The sequence below is a fragment of the Salmo salar genome, chromosome ssa19 (genome assembly GCF_905237065.1).
Source record: "Salmo salar chromosome ssa19, Ssal_v3.1, whole genome shotgun sequence".
Classification (NCBI taxonomy): domain Eukaryota; kingdom Metazoa; phylum Chordata; class Actinopteri; order Salmoniformes; family Salmonidae; genus Salmo; species Salmo salar.
In genome coordinates, this window is record NC_059460.1 from 62,292,420 (window position 1) to 62,308,907 (window position 16,488).

General features: G+C 42.6%; 1 protein-coding gene across 3 annotated transcripts; it reads right to left on the minus strand.

The window, feature by feature from the left end:
- Positions 1-1,266: 1,266 nt before the first annotated feature.
- On the minus strand, positions 1,267-16,277 carry acbd4 (acyl-CoA binding domain containing 4). 3 transcript variants are annotated; one of them, XM_045702580.1, is made up of 11 exons: positions 15,716-16,277; positions 15,379-15,589; positions 14,997-15,117; positions 14,449-14,533; positions 13,527-13,647; positions 13,107-13,364; positions 12,702-12,856; positions 12,332-12,545; positions 11,739-11,959; positions 6,270-6,329; positions 1,267-1,506 (listed from the first exon to the last, which is right to left on the minus strand). In XM_045702580.1, the coding sequence occupies exons 2-11, from the start codon at positions 15,506-15,508 to the stop codon at positions 1,489-1,491; spliced, it is 1,383 nt and encodes a 460-aa protein (XP_045558536.1). In that variant the 5' UTR covers positions 15,509-15,589; positions 15,716-16,277; the 3' UTR covers positions 1,267-1,488. The 3 variants fall into 3 exon arrangements, with proteins under 3 accessions (XP_045558536.1, XP_014014148.1, XP_014014149.1); XM_014158673.2 differs by lacking the exon at positions 1,267-1,506 and adding an exon at positions 2,090-2,858 and having other exon boundaries at positions 15,732-16,235; XM_014158674.2 differs by lacking the exon at positions 1,267-1,506 and adding an exon at positions 2,090-2,858 and having other exon boundaries at positions 15,716-16,235.
- Between the last annotated feature and the right edge of the window lie 211 nt (positions 16,278-16,488).

The following is a 16,488-nucleotide window of genomic DNA, read 5'->3' on the forward strand; positions in this document are numbered from 1 at the left end:
GACATTTTCTAAGGCTTCCATTGGCTCTCAGAAGGCGCCAGAAAGTGGAATGACGTCTCTCCTGTCTCTGGCGAAAAACAGCAGGAGATTTTGTGAGTGGTCAGGCTGGGAACAGTGACACTGGAGATGCGCGTTCATGTGAATTCTCCATTTTTTTTCTTTCAGCCTTTGAATGAATACAACGTCGCCCGATTGGAATATTAACGCTATTTTACGAGACAAATAGCATAAAAATTGATTTTAAACAGCGTTTGACATGCTTCGAAGTACGGTAATGGAATATTTAGAAAGAAAATTGACACGAAATGCGCGTCACCCTTCGGATACTGACCTAAACGCACGAACAAAACGGAGGTATTTGAATATAACTATGGATTACTTGGAACGTAAACAACATTTGTTGTTGATGTAGAAGTCCTGGGAGTGCATTCTGACGAAGAACAGCAAAGGTAATCCAATTTTTCTTATAGTAAATCTGAGTTTGGTGAGGGCCAAACTTGGTGGGTGTCAAATTAGCTAGCCGTGATGGCCGGGCTATGTACTCAGAATATTGCAAAATGTGCTTTCGCCGAAAAGCTATTTTAAAATCTGACACCGCGATTGCATAAAGGAGTTCTGTATCTATAATTCTTAAAATAATTGTTATGTATTTTGTGAACGTTAATCGTGAGTAATTTAGTAAATTCACCGGAAGTTTGCGGTGGGTATGCTAGTTCTGAACATCACATGCTAATGTAAAAAGCTGTTTTTTGATATAAATATGAACTTGATTGAACAAAACATGCATGTATTATATAACATAATGTCCTAGGAGTGTCATCTGATGAAGATCAAAGGTTAGTGCTGCATTTAGCTGTGGTTTTGGTTTTTGTGACATATATGCTTGCTTTCAAAAAGGCTGTGATTATTTTTGGCAGGGTAGTCTCCTGACATAATCTAATGTTTTGCTTTCGCTGTAAAGCCTTTTTGAAATCGGACAATGTGGTTAGATTAACGGGAGTATTGTCTTTAAAATGGTGTAAAATAGTCATATGTTTGAGAAATTGAAGTTATAGCATTTTTGAGGTATTTGTATTTCGCGCCACGCGATTCCACTGGCTGTTGACTAGGTGGGACGCAAACGTCCCACCTTCCCAGGGAGGTTAATCTAACCACATTGTCCGATTTCAAAAAGGCTTTACAGCGAAAGCAAAACATTAGATTATGTCAGGAGAGTACCCTGCCAAAAATAAATCACACAGCCATTTTCAAAGCAAGCATATATGTCACAAAAACCAAAACCACAGCTAAATGCAGCACTAACCTTTGATGATCTTCACCTTGCCCTCAAATGTTCTAAACGTGTGATGTCGATCCAGTTCTGTGTAGGGGTCCCCCAGCGATCTGCTGCAGCTGATCTGTTGATCCGGGTCACGGCACCAATCTGTAGCGGGTCTGTTATGTACCACAGGAGAACCAAGAAATGAAGAGCGACACCACGGCTGTCTTTTAGGCTTTTATGTTGATCTGCAATAGTATTGTGAAAAGACAGGACAGGAACACATCAGTCTCCAATGTACCATCTGACAAGTTGTTCTTTCTCTCTGTGTTTTCTCGGACTGAGAATAACGGGAGCTACGGGTAGTACCAGGGTGTTGGTAGGTGACGCAAGCACCCAGATGAAATAAAATACATTTAATGAAACAAAACCCGAAGATGTTATCATTCAGCTACTGTAGCTGCCTACCTAACATCAACAGGCATCATCAGTAGCGCAACAATTAAAAATAGAGACCAAAAGTAAAGTTCCTGGCGATCATAGCGATCTGACTCCCCCCTTCTGTCTGAACTTGGAATATTCCTGTTCGCGGGCTTTGGCCACTGACCCTCAACCTGGTTGTTCTGTTCTGCGTTGTGTACTATTCTAATAATTAGAAGTTTTATGGAATAACCATTTTAACTCTACTACACTAAGTAGAATAATATCTCCTTTACATATCAACTGAACATTGTCTATCTCGTGTGAATTCTGGAGCAATTGCCAGTGCACTCATATCCAATTCTGTGCCCCACTGAAATCATTGGATCAAATATAATCTGGGAAAAGTGCTTATTCATCCCAATTATTTATTTGAAAACAATTCTGTGATTCATGATTTAATTTATAGCTGTTTAGTCTTATTTATTAGTGTTAGTGAGGGGACAAGGAACACCAAAGTGGATCAGGGTCCCGTATTCAAAAAGTGTCTCAAGAATAACAGTCTGATCTCGAATCATTATGATGATCTCCTTCCACTATGATCTAAAAGGCAAACTGATCATATGTCAGTACTCTTTGTGAATACGGGACCAGGTCCTTCAACCTGAAGGTTAAAAGAACAGCACAGCATGTGATACATTTGTCATTTAAACATGTTCAGGTGTCTCCCAATACTTGAGCAATGTACATAACAGTACTGAAGAGAGTGACAGACTTTCTCCTCCAATCATGTCCTATAGGACTGCCAACAACTTCTTCCAGTGGATTCATGTGGAAATACACAACCTCCATTGTCCCATATATGTTTGTGCTGTCCTATTGTCATTGTCACACCAATGACCATAGGAGTTTGCAAGACACCAAAAACAGATCTGCTAACGACCTCCATTGTCCCATAGATTCCTATTGAAATAAAAAAGAAATCTTTCTCTTCTTTCTCCAATGGATTCCTAAGGGGGGGGATATGGGACTACTTTGTGGTCCGTTGGCTTCAAGTAGAGATACGGGCCTTCTTTTGGCCCTTCCGCAGTAGAAAGACTATGCCCTGAGCCATCAGGGGCCACAGCAGCAGAAGCAGCATCGTCCGTCCTGATACTTCAGGGAACGGCCACCAACTCTCCTGAGAAGAGCATATGGGACATTTAGGGTGACAAACCTTAAAATGTACAATATTCTAATAGGAATGAATTCATAACTGCTGTAGAGGATGTGTCGGCTTTTGTTCCAGCCAAGTATTAACATGCCCAATCCCACTTATGACTGTCTTGATTAGTTGAACCAAGTGTGTTCAAATCAAATTTTATTTGTCACATGCGCCGAATACAACAGGTATATAGACCTTAGTATGAAATCTTTACATACAAGCCCTAAACCAACAATGCAGTTAAGTCTACTCGGCTGCGGAGAGCATGATCACACAGTCGTCCGGAACAGCTGATGCTCTCATGCATGTTCAGTGTCACTAGCCTCGAAGTGAACATAGAAGTAATTTAGCTCGTCTGGTAGGCTCGTGTCACTGGGAAGCTCTCGGCTGCGCTTTCCTTTGTAGTCTGCAAGCCCTGCCACATCCGACGAGCTTCAGAGCCGGTGTAGTACGATTTGATCTTAGTCCTCTATTGACGCTTTGCCTGTTTGATGGTTCGTCGGAGGGCATAGTGGGATTTCTTACAAGCTTCCGGGTTAGAGTCCCGCTCCTTGAAAGCGGCAGTTCTACCCTTTAGCTCAGTGCGGATGTTGCCTGTAATCCATGGCTTCTGGGTGGGGTATGTACACTAGGGATGCGCCGATACCAATATCTTCCTCTCCAAAAAAATGATATTGATAACCGATAACTTTCGGTTAACCTTTTAAGCATTCTAATACAGTTAAATAGTTAACACACACACGGACGCAGTGGTCTAAGGCACTGCATCTCAGTGCAAGAGGCATCACTACAGTCCCCGGTTCGAATCCAGGCTGTATTACATCCGGCCTTGATTGGGAGTCCCATAGAGTGGCGCACAATTGGCCCAGCATCATCCGGGTTTGGCCGTCATTGTAAATAAGAATTTGTTCTTAACTGACTTGCTTAGTTAAATAAAGGTCTCACACACACACACACACACACACACACACACACACACACACACACACACACACACAGACCAAAACGTTATTTTGTTGCCATTTACGTATGTCCCCAAACCTATTTCTTTCACTTACTTGATGTGCCGTTTCATTGTTCATTTGCTCAGTCATTTCATTCTCAACCAGGATTTCATCATACATGTCAAGCAGTGAAGTTTCAGCTGTCTGTCTTCCCCAGAGCGTACTGTCACTGGGTCCGTTTTCATCTTGTCCAGCTGTGTATGTAACATTTCACGTAAACTATTTTTTGTCTGCATTGAAGTATCGGTCCTTGTACCTAGCATCGAGCATGGTGGCGACACAGTGAAGAGGCTCAGAGAGAATGCCGCCAAATCACTTGTTCACAGCCTCGAGTACTTTTGTACGTTTTAACCCCACGGTCTGTGTCAGTTTTGTTGAGCAGGCGTTTCAATGCCATGACAGAGGGTATCACGTCTGCTGCAGACGCAGTTGATTAGCTTATTTCTCGAGTCAGTTGTTCCAATGGTGCTAGGAGTGTGTTCATGTTTCCAAGTTTCAAACATGTTCTCAAATGCCATTGAAATGGCAGCAGCGGTATGAGAACCAGCACATTCTTGAGCATGCAATACGGCTTTCCTTAGTATGAAATCCTCGTCGGCCCACTGTGCTGTCAGACTCAGCATGCTCATGGGGATGACATCGCTGGTCCAAATGTCAGTCGTGAAGCTAATAGCAGCAACGCCCATAGCACGTAGCTCAAAGATGTGTGTTTCAACAATACTGTGTAACGCCGGTAGGGCAACATCTGAAAAATAGTGTGTACCGGGCTCGACCAGTCGGTGAAAGTCAACATCATCCACGACAGAGGACGGTTGATTGTCAGGGGCAATGAATTCCATTGTCTTGGCGTTAATGGATTTCGCCTTTGAGTTGTCTTCCTGAAATGTTCTTACTCTTTCAAATGACTGATTGACTTGAACTTGTTTAGTTGTTGGAAGTCTGTGCTTAGTATTTTTCTGTTTTTATTCTGTGTAGCACTGTATTTACGTTATATAGGTATGCACGTCAGCTTTGACATCAGTTTTGCACATCAGTGTTAAACTAGACATCGGGCCGATACCGACATTATTAGCTAATATCGTCTGATTCCGATATGCTCACCGATATATTGTGCATCCCTAGTATGTACGTACAGTCACTGTGGGGACGACGTCATCGATGCACTTATTGATGAAGCCAGTGACTGATGTGGTGTACTCCAATGCCATCGGAAGAATCCCGGAACATATTCCAGTCTGTGCAAGCAAAACAGTCCTGTAGCATAGCATCTGCTTCATCTGACCACTTTCATTTATTGACCGAGTCACTGGTGCTTCCCGCTTTAATTTTTGCTTGTAAGCAGGAAACAGGATAGAATTATGGTCAGATTTGCCAAATGGAGGGCGAGGGAGAGCTTTGAAAGTGCCTGTGTGTGGAGTAAGGTGGTCGAGAGTTTTTTCCTTCTTGTTGCACAATTAACATGCTGGTAGAAACTTGGTAAAACGGATTTAAGTTTCCCTGCATTAAAGTCCCTGGCCACTAGGAGCGCCACCTCTGGATGAAGCGTTTTCCTGTTTGCCTATGGCGGAATACAGCTCATTGGGTCTTAGGCCTTAGTGCCAGCATTGGTCTGTGGTGGTATGTAGACAGTTACGAAAAATACCGATGAAAACTCTAGGTAGATAGTATGGTCTACAGCTTATCATGAGATACTCTACCTCAGGCGAGCAAAACCTCGAGACTTCCTTAGATATCGTGCACCAGCTGTTGTTTAAAAATATACATAGACCGCCTCCCCTTGTCTTACCAGAGGCTGCTGTACAGTGTATAACCCGCCAGCTATATGTTATTCATGTCGTCGCTCAGCCACAACTCAGTGAAACATAAGATATTACAGTTTTTAATGTCCTGTTGGTAGGATATACGTGCTTTTAGTTCGTCCAATTTATTATCCAGTGATTGTACGTTGGTCAATAGTACCGATGGCGACGGCAGATTAGCCATCGTTGGCGGATCTGATCTCCTTCTGCGATATCTTTTACGTCTCGTTCTCCTGCGAATGACGGGGATGAGGGCCTGTTCAGGTGTCTTGAGTAAATCCCTCGTCTGACTCATTAAAGAGAAATTCTTCGTCCAGTTCAAGGTGAGTAATCGCTGTTCTGATTTCCAGAAGCTCTTTTCGGTCATAAGAGATGGTAGCAGCAACATAATGTACAAAATATGTTACAGACAGTGCTGGGACTGGGGGGAAAACCCTGCACACCCTTTACAGTAGCTCTCCAGGACCTGAATTTGTGACCACACTACTGTAACTGTACAAACCACAATGAGCATATTGCCAAAAGCTAGTAAGACAGAGATAAATAGATGCACATTGAATTTTCGGATACCTCCACATGCTTACCTCTGATTGGGCGGCTGAGGCAGCACACTGAAGACATGGTCTCCAGTCTGAATTCTGGGCCTGGTGATGGGATACATTGGTGAATACACAAAATACTCCAATACTTTTAAATATATGAAGGTATTCAACATACAGTATGTATTTAACCAAGGTCTAGAACGTATATGAAAGAAAATGCCAGATGGTCGTCAGTAGATGCTTTCATGCTCAACTTCACCGCTCATTACAGAAAGATACACCCATAGAGATGTACTAGAGAGCTAATGTCTTTCTAATGGCCTCTTGTGACAGCATGGGCAGCGCCATTGAGGGTAAAAAAAAATATATAATAACTAACACCCTACCATTGTACTTGCCTTTCTTGCACTAACACTTGCACAGATTTTTTGGTAAAATATTTTTACAGTAGCTAGGTTTCCATCCAATTGGCGAAAGATTTTTCATGCAAATCCAGGCTGCATCACATCCAGCCATGATTGGGAGTCCCGTAGTGTGCCGCACAATTGGCCCAGCATCGTCCGGGTTTGACCAGGGTAGGCAGTCATTGTAAATAAGAATTTGTTCTTAACTGACTTGCATAGTTAATAAATAAATACAAATATTCTAAAATCTGCATAAAGAAAATATGCAGATTTTCCCACTAGTGGTGTGTTTCCACTAAACTGACTTGTTGCGGATAAATATCACTGTGTGATGACGTAGTGCACACAAAATGTACATTTTTTGCTTAAATTCATTTACCGAATAAAAAATCTCAAATTCAATTTGTTTCCATCACATTTCCAACTCTACCGATAGTTTTGTCACAAAAACTGTTGCGTTAAATAGCAAATGTGCCCACTCTGGTCTTGGCATGTGCGGTCTAGCCAACAGCTGGCAGATACAGTGCGGGAAGGCTGTGCAGGTAGGCTAGTCTACATGATGAGATTATTATGGATAAGAGCAAGAATATTTGTATTTGTCAAACGGCAGTCAAGTATAAGTTTTAATTAGTTTTACAGTAATTAGTAATTAGTTTTACAGAAAATAATCCCACCATGTCAAACGAACAAATTATCTGTCGGCATTTATACAATTGTACCGAAACAGCTGTCATGATTGTTTTTTTTTTTATACGTTATGACTTTACTCACAAAAACTGGATGAAAATGTGGTTAGTGACTGTGATACATGGTTGACTTACCTAGCTACCTTAAAGGGGAATGCAAACATTTTACAAGGTATGTCAAATAAAACAATCTATACAAATCCTATGTGACCTGCATGTTTGCATTATACACATTTCTACTTTGAATATTTTGATAAAATGCTAATTTGGGACTGGGTTCCGCCATTACAATTGCCGTGGTAATGACGCTAGCGGCAATTGCATCGGTTGGATAGAACAATTTGGAACGTTGATTTCTGAAGGCTTTTACTGTAGGGAGTGACAGCTCTCTCGTTTCAATAGTATGCTAAATATATTTGCATTAAACTCTTGATGCCTAATGTCCAGTATAGCTTGTTCAAATCTTGTTAAAATTCTAAATAAACAAAGTCACTTTTATTATGGAAGTACAGTAGCTACAGTATGTGAAGTACCTAGTTACTACCATCTTGCCTGTGGATGGAGGGGCTCCATGTCTTGGAGAGGCGGCAGCGCACACGGTAAGCTTTACATGAATAACTGGGCCTGTGAGCATATTGCTCCCAATAAAACATCTCTATTTTTGCATTTAAGCCTCAGTTTTGGATTTATTCCTCTTTTTCAACAGTGTTCAGGTCTCCATCTCTTCAAGCATACTGGTGGCCACATTATTTATAGGACGACTTGGGAGAATGATGATCTACTTTGTGCATGACACAAGTCATTTTTCCAACAATTGTTTACAGACAGATTATTTCACTTATAATTCACTGTATCACAATTCCAGTGGGTCAGAAGTTCATACACACTAAGTTGACTGTGCCTTCAAACAGCTTGGAAAATTCCAGAAAATTATGTCATGGCTTTAGAAGCTTCTGATAGGCTAATTGACATCATTTGAGTCAATTGGAGGTGTACCTGTGGATGTATTTCAAGGCGTATCTTCAAACTCAGTGCCTCTTTGCTTGACATCATGGGAAAATCAAAAGAAATCAGCCAAGACCTCAAAAAAAAATTGTAGACCTCCACAAGTCTGGTTCATCCTTGGGAGCAATTTCCAAACCCCTGAATGTACCATGTTCATCTGTGCAAACAATAGTACGCAAGTATAAACAGCATGGGACCACGCAGCCGTCATACAGCTCAGAAAGGAGACACGTTCTGTCTCCTAGAGATTAATGTACTTTGACACGAAAAGTGCAAATAAATCCCAGAACAACAGCAAAGGACCTTGTGAAGATGCTCGAGGAAACAGGTACAAAATAATTTATATCCACAGTAAAACGAGTCCTATGTCAACATAACTTGAAAGGCCGCTCAGCAAGGAAGAAGCCACTGCTCCAAAACCGCCATAAAAAAAGCCAGACTAGGGTTTGCAACTGCACATTCTGAGACAAAGATTGTACTTTTTGGAGAAATGTCCTCTGGTCTGATGAAACAAAAATAGAACTGTTTGGCCGTAATGACCATCTTTATGTTTGGAGGAAAAAGGGGGAGGCTTGCAAGCCGAAGAACACCATCCCAACCGTGAAGCACGGGGTGGCAGCATCATGTTGTGGGGGTGCTTTGCTGTATGAGGGACTGGTGCACTTCACAAAATAGATGGCTTCATGAGGGAGGAAAATTATGTGGATATATTGAAGCAACATCTCAAGACATCAGTCAGAAAGTTAAAGCTTGGTCGCAAATGGGTTTTCCAAATGGACATTGACCCCAAGCAAACTTCCAAAGTTGTGGCAAAATGGCTTAAGGACAACAAAGTCAAGGTATTGGAGTGGCCATCACAAAGCCCTGACCTCAGTCCTATAGAACATTTGTGGGCAGAACTGAATAAGCGTGTGTGAGCAAGGAGGCCTACAAACCTGACTCAGTTACACCAGCTCTGTCAGGAGGAATGGGCCAAAATTCACCCAACTTATTGTGGGAAGCTTCTGGAAGGCTACCCAAAATGTTTGACCCAAGTTAAAGAATTTAAAGGCAATGCTACCAAATACCAATTGAGTGTATGTAAACTTCTGACCCACTGGGAATGTGATGAAATAAATAAAAGCTTAAATAAATCACTCAACTATTATTCTGACATTTCACATTCTTAAAATAAAGTGGTGATCCTAACTGACAGGGAATTTTTACTAGGATTAAATGTCAAGAGTTGTGAAAAACTGAGTTTAAATGTATTTGGCTAAGGTTTATGGAAACTTCCGACTTCAACTGTACATTGGTAACCAGTTTATAATAGTAATAAGGCACCTCAGGGGTTTGTGGAATATGGCCAATATATCACGGCTAAGGGCTGTGTCCAGCTATATTTTGGAATAAACATACATTAAAAACGCAGAGCTTTTAAGCAGTTATTCAAATAGTCTACAGTAGGTTTACAGTTTTGTACTCTCTTGAAAACAATGACAACATTCTTCATTGAATTGTGTTGTAGGCCTAGTGTAGGATAATTTTATTTTCCCTAAAAACGTAGGCTAATGGGAAGCTTTTTGCATGCCTGCGAAACCCACAGTGCACCCTTCATCTCAAATGACAAATTCGTCAAATGTGTCAAATGACAAAATACCTGCAGTAGGTCCAGCTAGCCTGTATTCTGTTTAAGTCATAATATCAAATCAATTGCTGGGGAGAGTTTGAAGAGGGGATAGTATGAAAGTGAGAGTAGTACGGCTAGTGCGATATAGTGTGTTGAAGATGAAATTGACAACCATTTGAAAATAGAAATTACACGCAATAATAATAATAATAATATTGCAATAATACTATTTAGCCAACAAATGAAGGTTAAGAATGAGCTTCTAACTACACTGAGCATTTCTCTTTTGCCAAGATAATCCATCAATCTGACAGGTGTGGCATATCAAGAAGGTGATTAAAAAGCAATATCATGACACAGTAGTATCTTGTGTTGGGGACAATAAAAGGCTACTTTAAAATGTGCAGTTTTGTCAGACAACACAATGTCACAGATGTCTCCAATTTTTAGGAATTGTGCAATAGCCATGCTGACTGCAGGAATGTCCACCAGAGCTGTTGCCAGAGAATAACATTTCAATTTCTCTACAATAAGCTGCCTCCAATGTCGTTTTAGAGAATTTGGCAGTACTTTCAACCGGCCTCACAACCGCAGACCACATGTATGGTGTCGTGTGGGCGAGCGGTTTGCTGTTGTCAACGTTGTGAATAGAGAGCCCCATGGTGGCGGTGGGGTTATGGTATGGGCAGGCATAAGCTACGGACAATGAACACAATTGTATTTTATTTATGGCATTTTTTATGCACAGAAATATCGTGACCAGATCCTGAGGCCCATTGTCGTGCCATTCATCCCCCGCCGTCACCTCATGTTTCAGCATGATAATACACGGCCCCATGTCGCAAGGATCTGTACACAATTCCTGGAAGCTGAAAATATCTGTTCTTCCATGGCCCCTTCATACTCAGCAGACATCACCCATTGAGCATGTTTGGGATGCTCTGGATCAACGTGTACGACAGCGTGTTCCAGTTCCCGCCAATATCCAGTAACTTCGCACAGCCATTGAAGAGGAATGGGATAACATTCCACAATCAAGAGCCTGATTAACTCTATGCGAAGGAGATGTCGCGCTGCATGAGGCAAATGGTGGTCGCACAAGATACTGACTGGTTCTGATCCACACACCTACTTTTATTTTAAAAATGTTTAAGGTATCTGTAACTAACAGATGCATATCTGTATTCCCAGTCACGTGAAATCCATAGATTAGGGCCTAATGAATGAATTTCAATTGACTGATTTCCTTATATGAACTGTAACTCAGTAAAATATTTGAAATTGTTGCATTTACATTTTTGTTCAGTATAGGTGCGTGATCTCTAGTCTTCACTGTTGTCCTGCGCATTTACGTACCTCAACATGATTTTAGCTCATCCTCTACTCTTGTGAAGCCCCAGGAAAAGCTAGGCTACTGTTGCGCTCTAATATATTGGCACCCTTGCACAATTCACTATTGCTTCTAAAATAATAAGAACATTTGAGGGTGTTCACACGTGTTTTTGTTTGATTTAGAAATGCACAGGACCAAGAAAAAAAATCTAAATGATTATCCAGTTTAGATCCATTAAGAAGTACATTGTACTAAACCTCTAGTTAAAACGTATTTCTTTCATGAATCTTTATGCCTTACTATGAATAATAATTGCAAGAAATTGGTAACTTAGGGGTGTTTCGATTCCTCTTTAAGATGAAGATGAATGCACTAATTGTAAGGCACTCTGGATAAGAGTGTCTGCTAAATTACTAAAATGTTTAATCTCCATGCTCTCTATTCAACTCTATGGATACATCAAATCATACCTACCTGTGCTGCGGCTAGTCTCTCCACTGCCTCCAGTCTCTCCATGACGCTCCGCATGTCCTCCCTGAGCCTCCGTAGGGCCAGCAGGATCTGCTGCTGCACCTGGATGTCCTGCAGCCTCTGAGCCCCTCCCTCTGAGCCGTCTCCTCCCCCTCGGCCAGCCCCTCCCCCTGCCCCCAGGGCCTCTCTCCCCGCCCGCCTGGGGCTTCCCTGGGGAACACCACCTAGGCATAGTGCATATGTGTAATTGGCATATATGCCGCATGCACGTCACACACACACACACACACACACACACACACACACACACACACACACACACACACACACACACACAACAGGAATACTTGCACATACACACACGTTCATTCACACACTCTCTCTGGCTCTAACACAATTACATAGAATTCTGTATCTCACCTCCCCTTCATCTGCACAGATTGAAAAATACTTGAAAAATGAAAATGATATGGTGGACTCACTATTAAGCTGGCTTTCACCTGTTCCGCTCTTTTCTTAGATCAGTGCAATGAAGAAGAAAAGGCAAGGAGAGGACAGATATTCTAGGAAAATGAGAGAAAGAGCCTTTAACTCACGTTCTCTCCATCCGTGGTCCCTCATCCCCTCTCTTCCTGCATCCCGACTTCTCCTCATGGGCGGTCCCCCTCCATCCCCCGCCCCCTCTCCACCTTGCCCTGCCCCCACCTGCGTTGCCTGGCAGACCGTCTCTGTGTGATTGGCTTGGACTGAGGAGGGCTCCGAGTAAGCATGGCCGTTATGGAGGCCGTTTGACTTTGACTTGGGGACAACCTGTGTATAAACAAACAAACACACATACATACATACAGAATACGGTCCTTTACTTGGATCCACTTACAAAGGACCCAGAGAACAACAACTTAGATTGAAAGGAGAGGACAGAACTCGCATTCTTTTAAAGTCTCATTATTTCAGGCCCTTAGGTACCTTGATATTGTCCAGCTTTTCCACAGAATCCACAGAGTCAACGAAGATCTCACTCTCTGAGTCGCTGGTCAACAACACCTCAGACGACCCCATGGCCTCAGACGGAACAAGCTCAGGAACAGGCTCTGGAAAGAGGAAGCCTTGTACATTTGGCCCTGTGTAACCATTGTGAGACATATCAACAGTATAGTTAGGAGAGAGTCAGTTGTGTTGAATAGAAAATGCATCAAGTTAGCTACAAGTGGGTAAATATCCATTTGCCTATCCATCCGTCCATCCATCCATCTGGTATGGGTTCTATGCAGTGACAGTATTTTCTTGCCTGGGTGTGCATATACTGTAGCTACCCTCTAGCTTAGCAGGATTTAGTCTCTTGAAACAGAGAGAGGTGAGCATGACTCTTACCCTGAGGTTCACTGGTGAAGGTGACTGGTTGTTGTTGTGTCTGACTGGGCACCTCTTCTGGGACAGGCACCTTCTCTGCGAGGGCCACCTCTTCCAGGGTAGGTACCTCTGTGATGGGTTCTTCTCCTGGGACAGGCACCTGCTCCAGGGAAGGCTCTTCATCTAGTGCAGGGTCCTTATCTGGGACAGGTTCTTCTTGGGTCTCCCTCTCTTGTTCAACCCCCACTGGACTGGCTGCCTTGTCAATGCCCTTAATCTCTACGCAAGCACGCACGCACACGCACACAAACACACAGTAATTCAAAGTCCATTTGAGCATATTGTGACCTTATATGACTGAGGCTCAGATAACATGCAGGGAATGTTTTCTTTCAACACCAACAATTCAGATAGTGGTCTAAAGTCTAGTAGTCCACTGACCATCTCTTAAGTCCAGCAGCGTGTCTGGTGGCCGGGGCATGTCGTGGATGACCACGTAAAGGGGCTCAAAGTGGTGGAACAGTGATGCAGTCTTCTCATTGATGGGCATTGTGTCAATAACCTACACAGGAGACATTTTTTCTCTCAATTGGGGCTCTTTATGCGAATGCATGTATATGCTATAAGATAACAATTCATTGTTATATGATGTACAGTATGCAGGAGGAATTGATTAACTAAACAACAGGGTCAGTATTCATATCTCAGATCAGGCAGGACTGCTCAACTACGATACATGTTCTCTTTCGATAGATCATAATGAATAAGATTACATGACGGGGGACGACGACATGATCCTAGATCAACAATCATACCTTGAGATGTTTTGTGATTACGGGCCCCAAGGCTTTTATTCCCATCCCCAAAAGAAGATACAGGGTGGTTGTGGTGTGCATGTTTATATTCAAAAGTAGACTCGGCGATGCACGCGGTAAACAGCAATATCGTGTCGATTTCTGCAACAACTTAAGAGTGTTGAAGCGCGGGGCTAAACTTCTTTGCAGTTTTGGTCCCGTAGCTACAACGTTGTAGCAGCGTGAAGCGCACCCACGCACATGCGCAGATACTCTGTGCAACCGTGTGAGATCACAGTCTTGCACTGATCATCTCCATATCTTCGGTGATGCTCGTGGCAACGTCAAAACGCTGTCTACCTTCAGTCTAAACACATACAATATGATGGCCCACGGACCAACACTGGCCCGTTAGGTTGCCGACCAGTCCCTCTGACGGTTAGCCGGCACTGATTTAGACGGTTCCGGAGTGCTAGTTTTAATGTTAGCTGTTCCTGGTATAAAAAAAGGTAGAGTAGCACATATGTTTATTTGGATGTGCATGAAGGAGTAGGACGACTCAGCTGTACCTCTTGTGCCACTTTCTTCATCTCATCCACGTACGCCGCCATGGCAATCTCACTGCTCATCTCCCCTAATCGGCTCCAGGCATCCCTATGGATACAAAACGACACCAAAACAGTGTTCTCTAGCTAACGTCTCTCTATATCATCATCTTCGTACCACTGATAGTATATCATCTGAAAAAGAGTACCGCCCAATGGACTACGAGTGAGGTGTTAGTTTGGTAAGGAACAATCACCGTTAGAGGGGGAATAACTCCATGCTGTACAACATCAGCACACATGCACTTGAGAAGTAACAGTGAATAGTAAGGGATTGTGACAGCTGTCAGCAGTTGTAGTGCCAGTCCAAACGTTAATGAGTTAAAACCACACCTGGTGTGGAGGCGCCTGCCAACTGAAACACTCTTACCTGACTCAACTAGTTTGGCTCGAGGTAGAAGTTGTCCCTAACCACAGATCTTGGATCAAATTACACTCCTAAATATGTACATTCACCCACGCAGACACACATATACAGCCTCTCATATCCACTTGTGCAGACACACACTCACCATTTATAGCGACCTACTGGGTCCCAGAAGCCTGGTCGAGACACCGTGCAGGGTCCGCACACCGCCTGCTTGTACAGGCAGTAGAACCGCAGCATCACTTCATAGGGGGGCCGGTAGGCACCTGCAAGAGTTATTCAGTTGTTATTCAGTGTCTATTACACTTTGGTTGACCTACATGTAGGGAAGCCTTGTGTAAAAGAGTAGCAGTAGCTGATCAATACAATCACTGGTTGGGCCTAATGAGCTTTCAGCTAAGCACTCAATGGAGCTTTGTTTACAAAACACAACAACTAATTATATGTCTATACACTGCCAATTCTGTTATATGATATCACAGGTATTAAATAGATATAGGTTATGTCCCTGTATACAAGTCGCCCACCACTTTTGGGAAGGTTTTGAATGACGTCGACAGCGGCCTGGAAGCGTTTCTGGTGGTCCACCGACTCTGCCATAACTGGAACTGGCATTGCAAACTGCCGTCTCTCTATGAAGGCACAGCCCTGTGGCATTCAACCGGGGCAGCGACAAGGGACTGCTACGATGTCCTTCGCCAACTCAAACCAACGACGAATCAATAGGACTGAAACGAGCTGGAAAGGCACATAATTCGATGACATAAAGAATGATATGGTAAGTTAGCAAACCTGCTGCTGGTTCTAACACAATAACAAACAACATTGATAAGTATTGAGTCGAGAACAAGATTGAGTACGAACCGGTTAGTCCACTTGCCTTTTGTAGTTGGTGCCTCCGAATCTCTGCTCAAATCACTTGTAGTCGCCCAGTCTTTTTGTCATGACAGCAGCACCGAACACGCTTGTAAAAACGTTGTTGACAGATATGGGATGGCAGGTTTTGAAGAACATTCAAAACGCCCAAATTACAGATATGCAAAGCTAATGTTGCAGATGATAGTTGTATTATTTGAGTCAAACGAATTAATAAAGTTGTTTGTCGAGACCTTCAATATCCTTTACTTTGTGCAGTTGCAGAGTGGTCTTCCGTGTTGGGTCACATGACAACATGTGGCTACGCCCTCTCCAAAGTGATTTGCGAGATGTGCGTGTCGGTGTAAAATAATAAATATATTTCTTGATTGGTTCAATGTTAATCATTTTCATGCACAGTGCACACTATATAAGCAAATGCAATAATACGTTGCAGCACAATTTTGTCAATTTTAGCAAGCTATTATTATTTTACAGTGTTTAGAAGGGCTATTGTCATATAAAAGTATTTGTCAGAAAACTGTAAATGTAGGTAGCCCTATATATATAAGCACGTATAGGTCAGTGGCACAAACCAGTGCTTGTATTGCCAAACAATCACATGCTATATATACAAAAAAGATTTAATGTGTCCACCACTGCAATTTCTATCTAGCCAGGGCTAGGGGGCAATATTTTCCCAGGATTACACCTATCCATTCTGAACAATAATATAAACGCAACATGTTTTATTTTACCTTTATTTAACTAGGCAAGTCAGT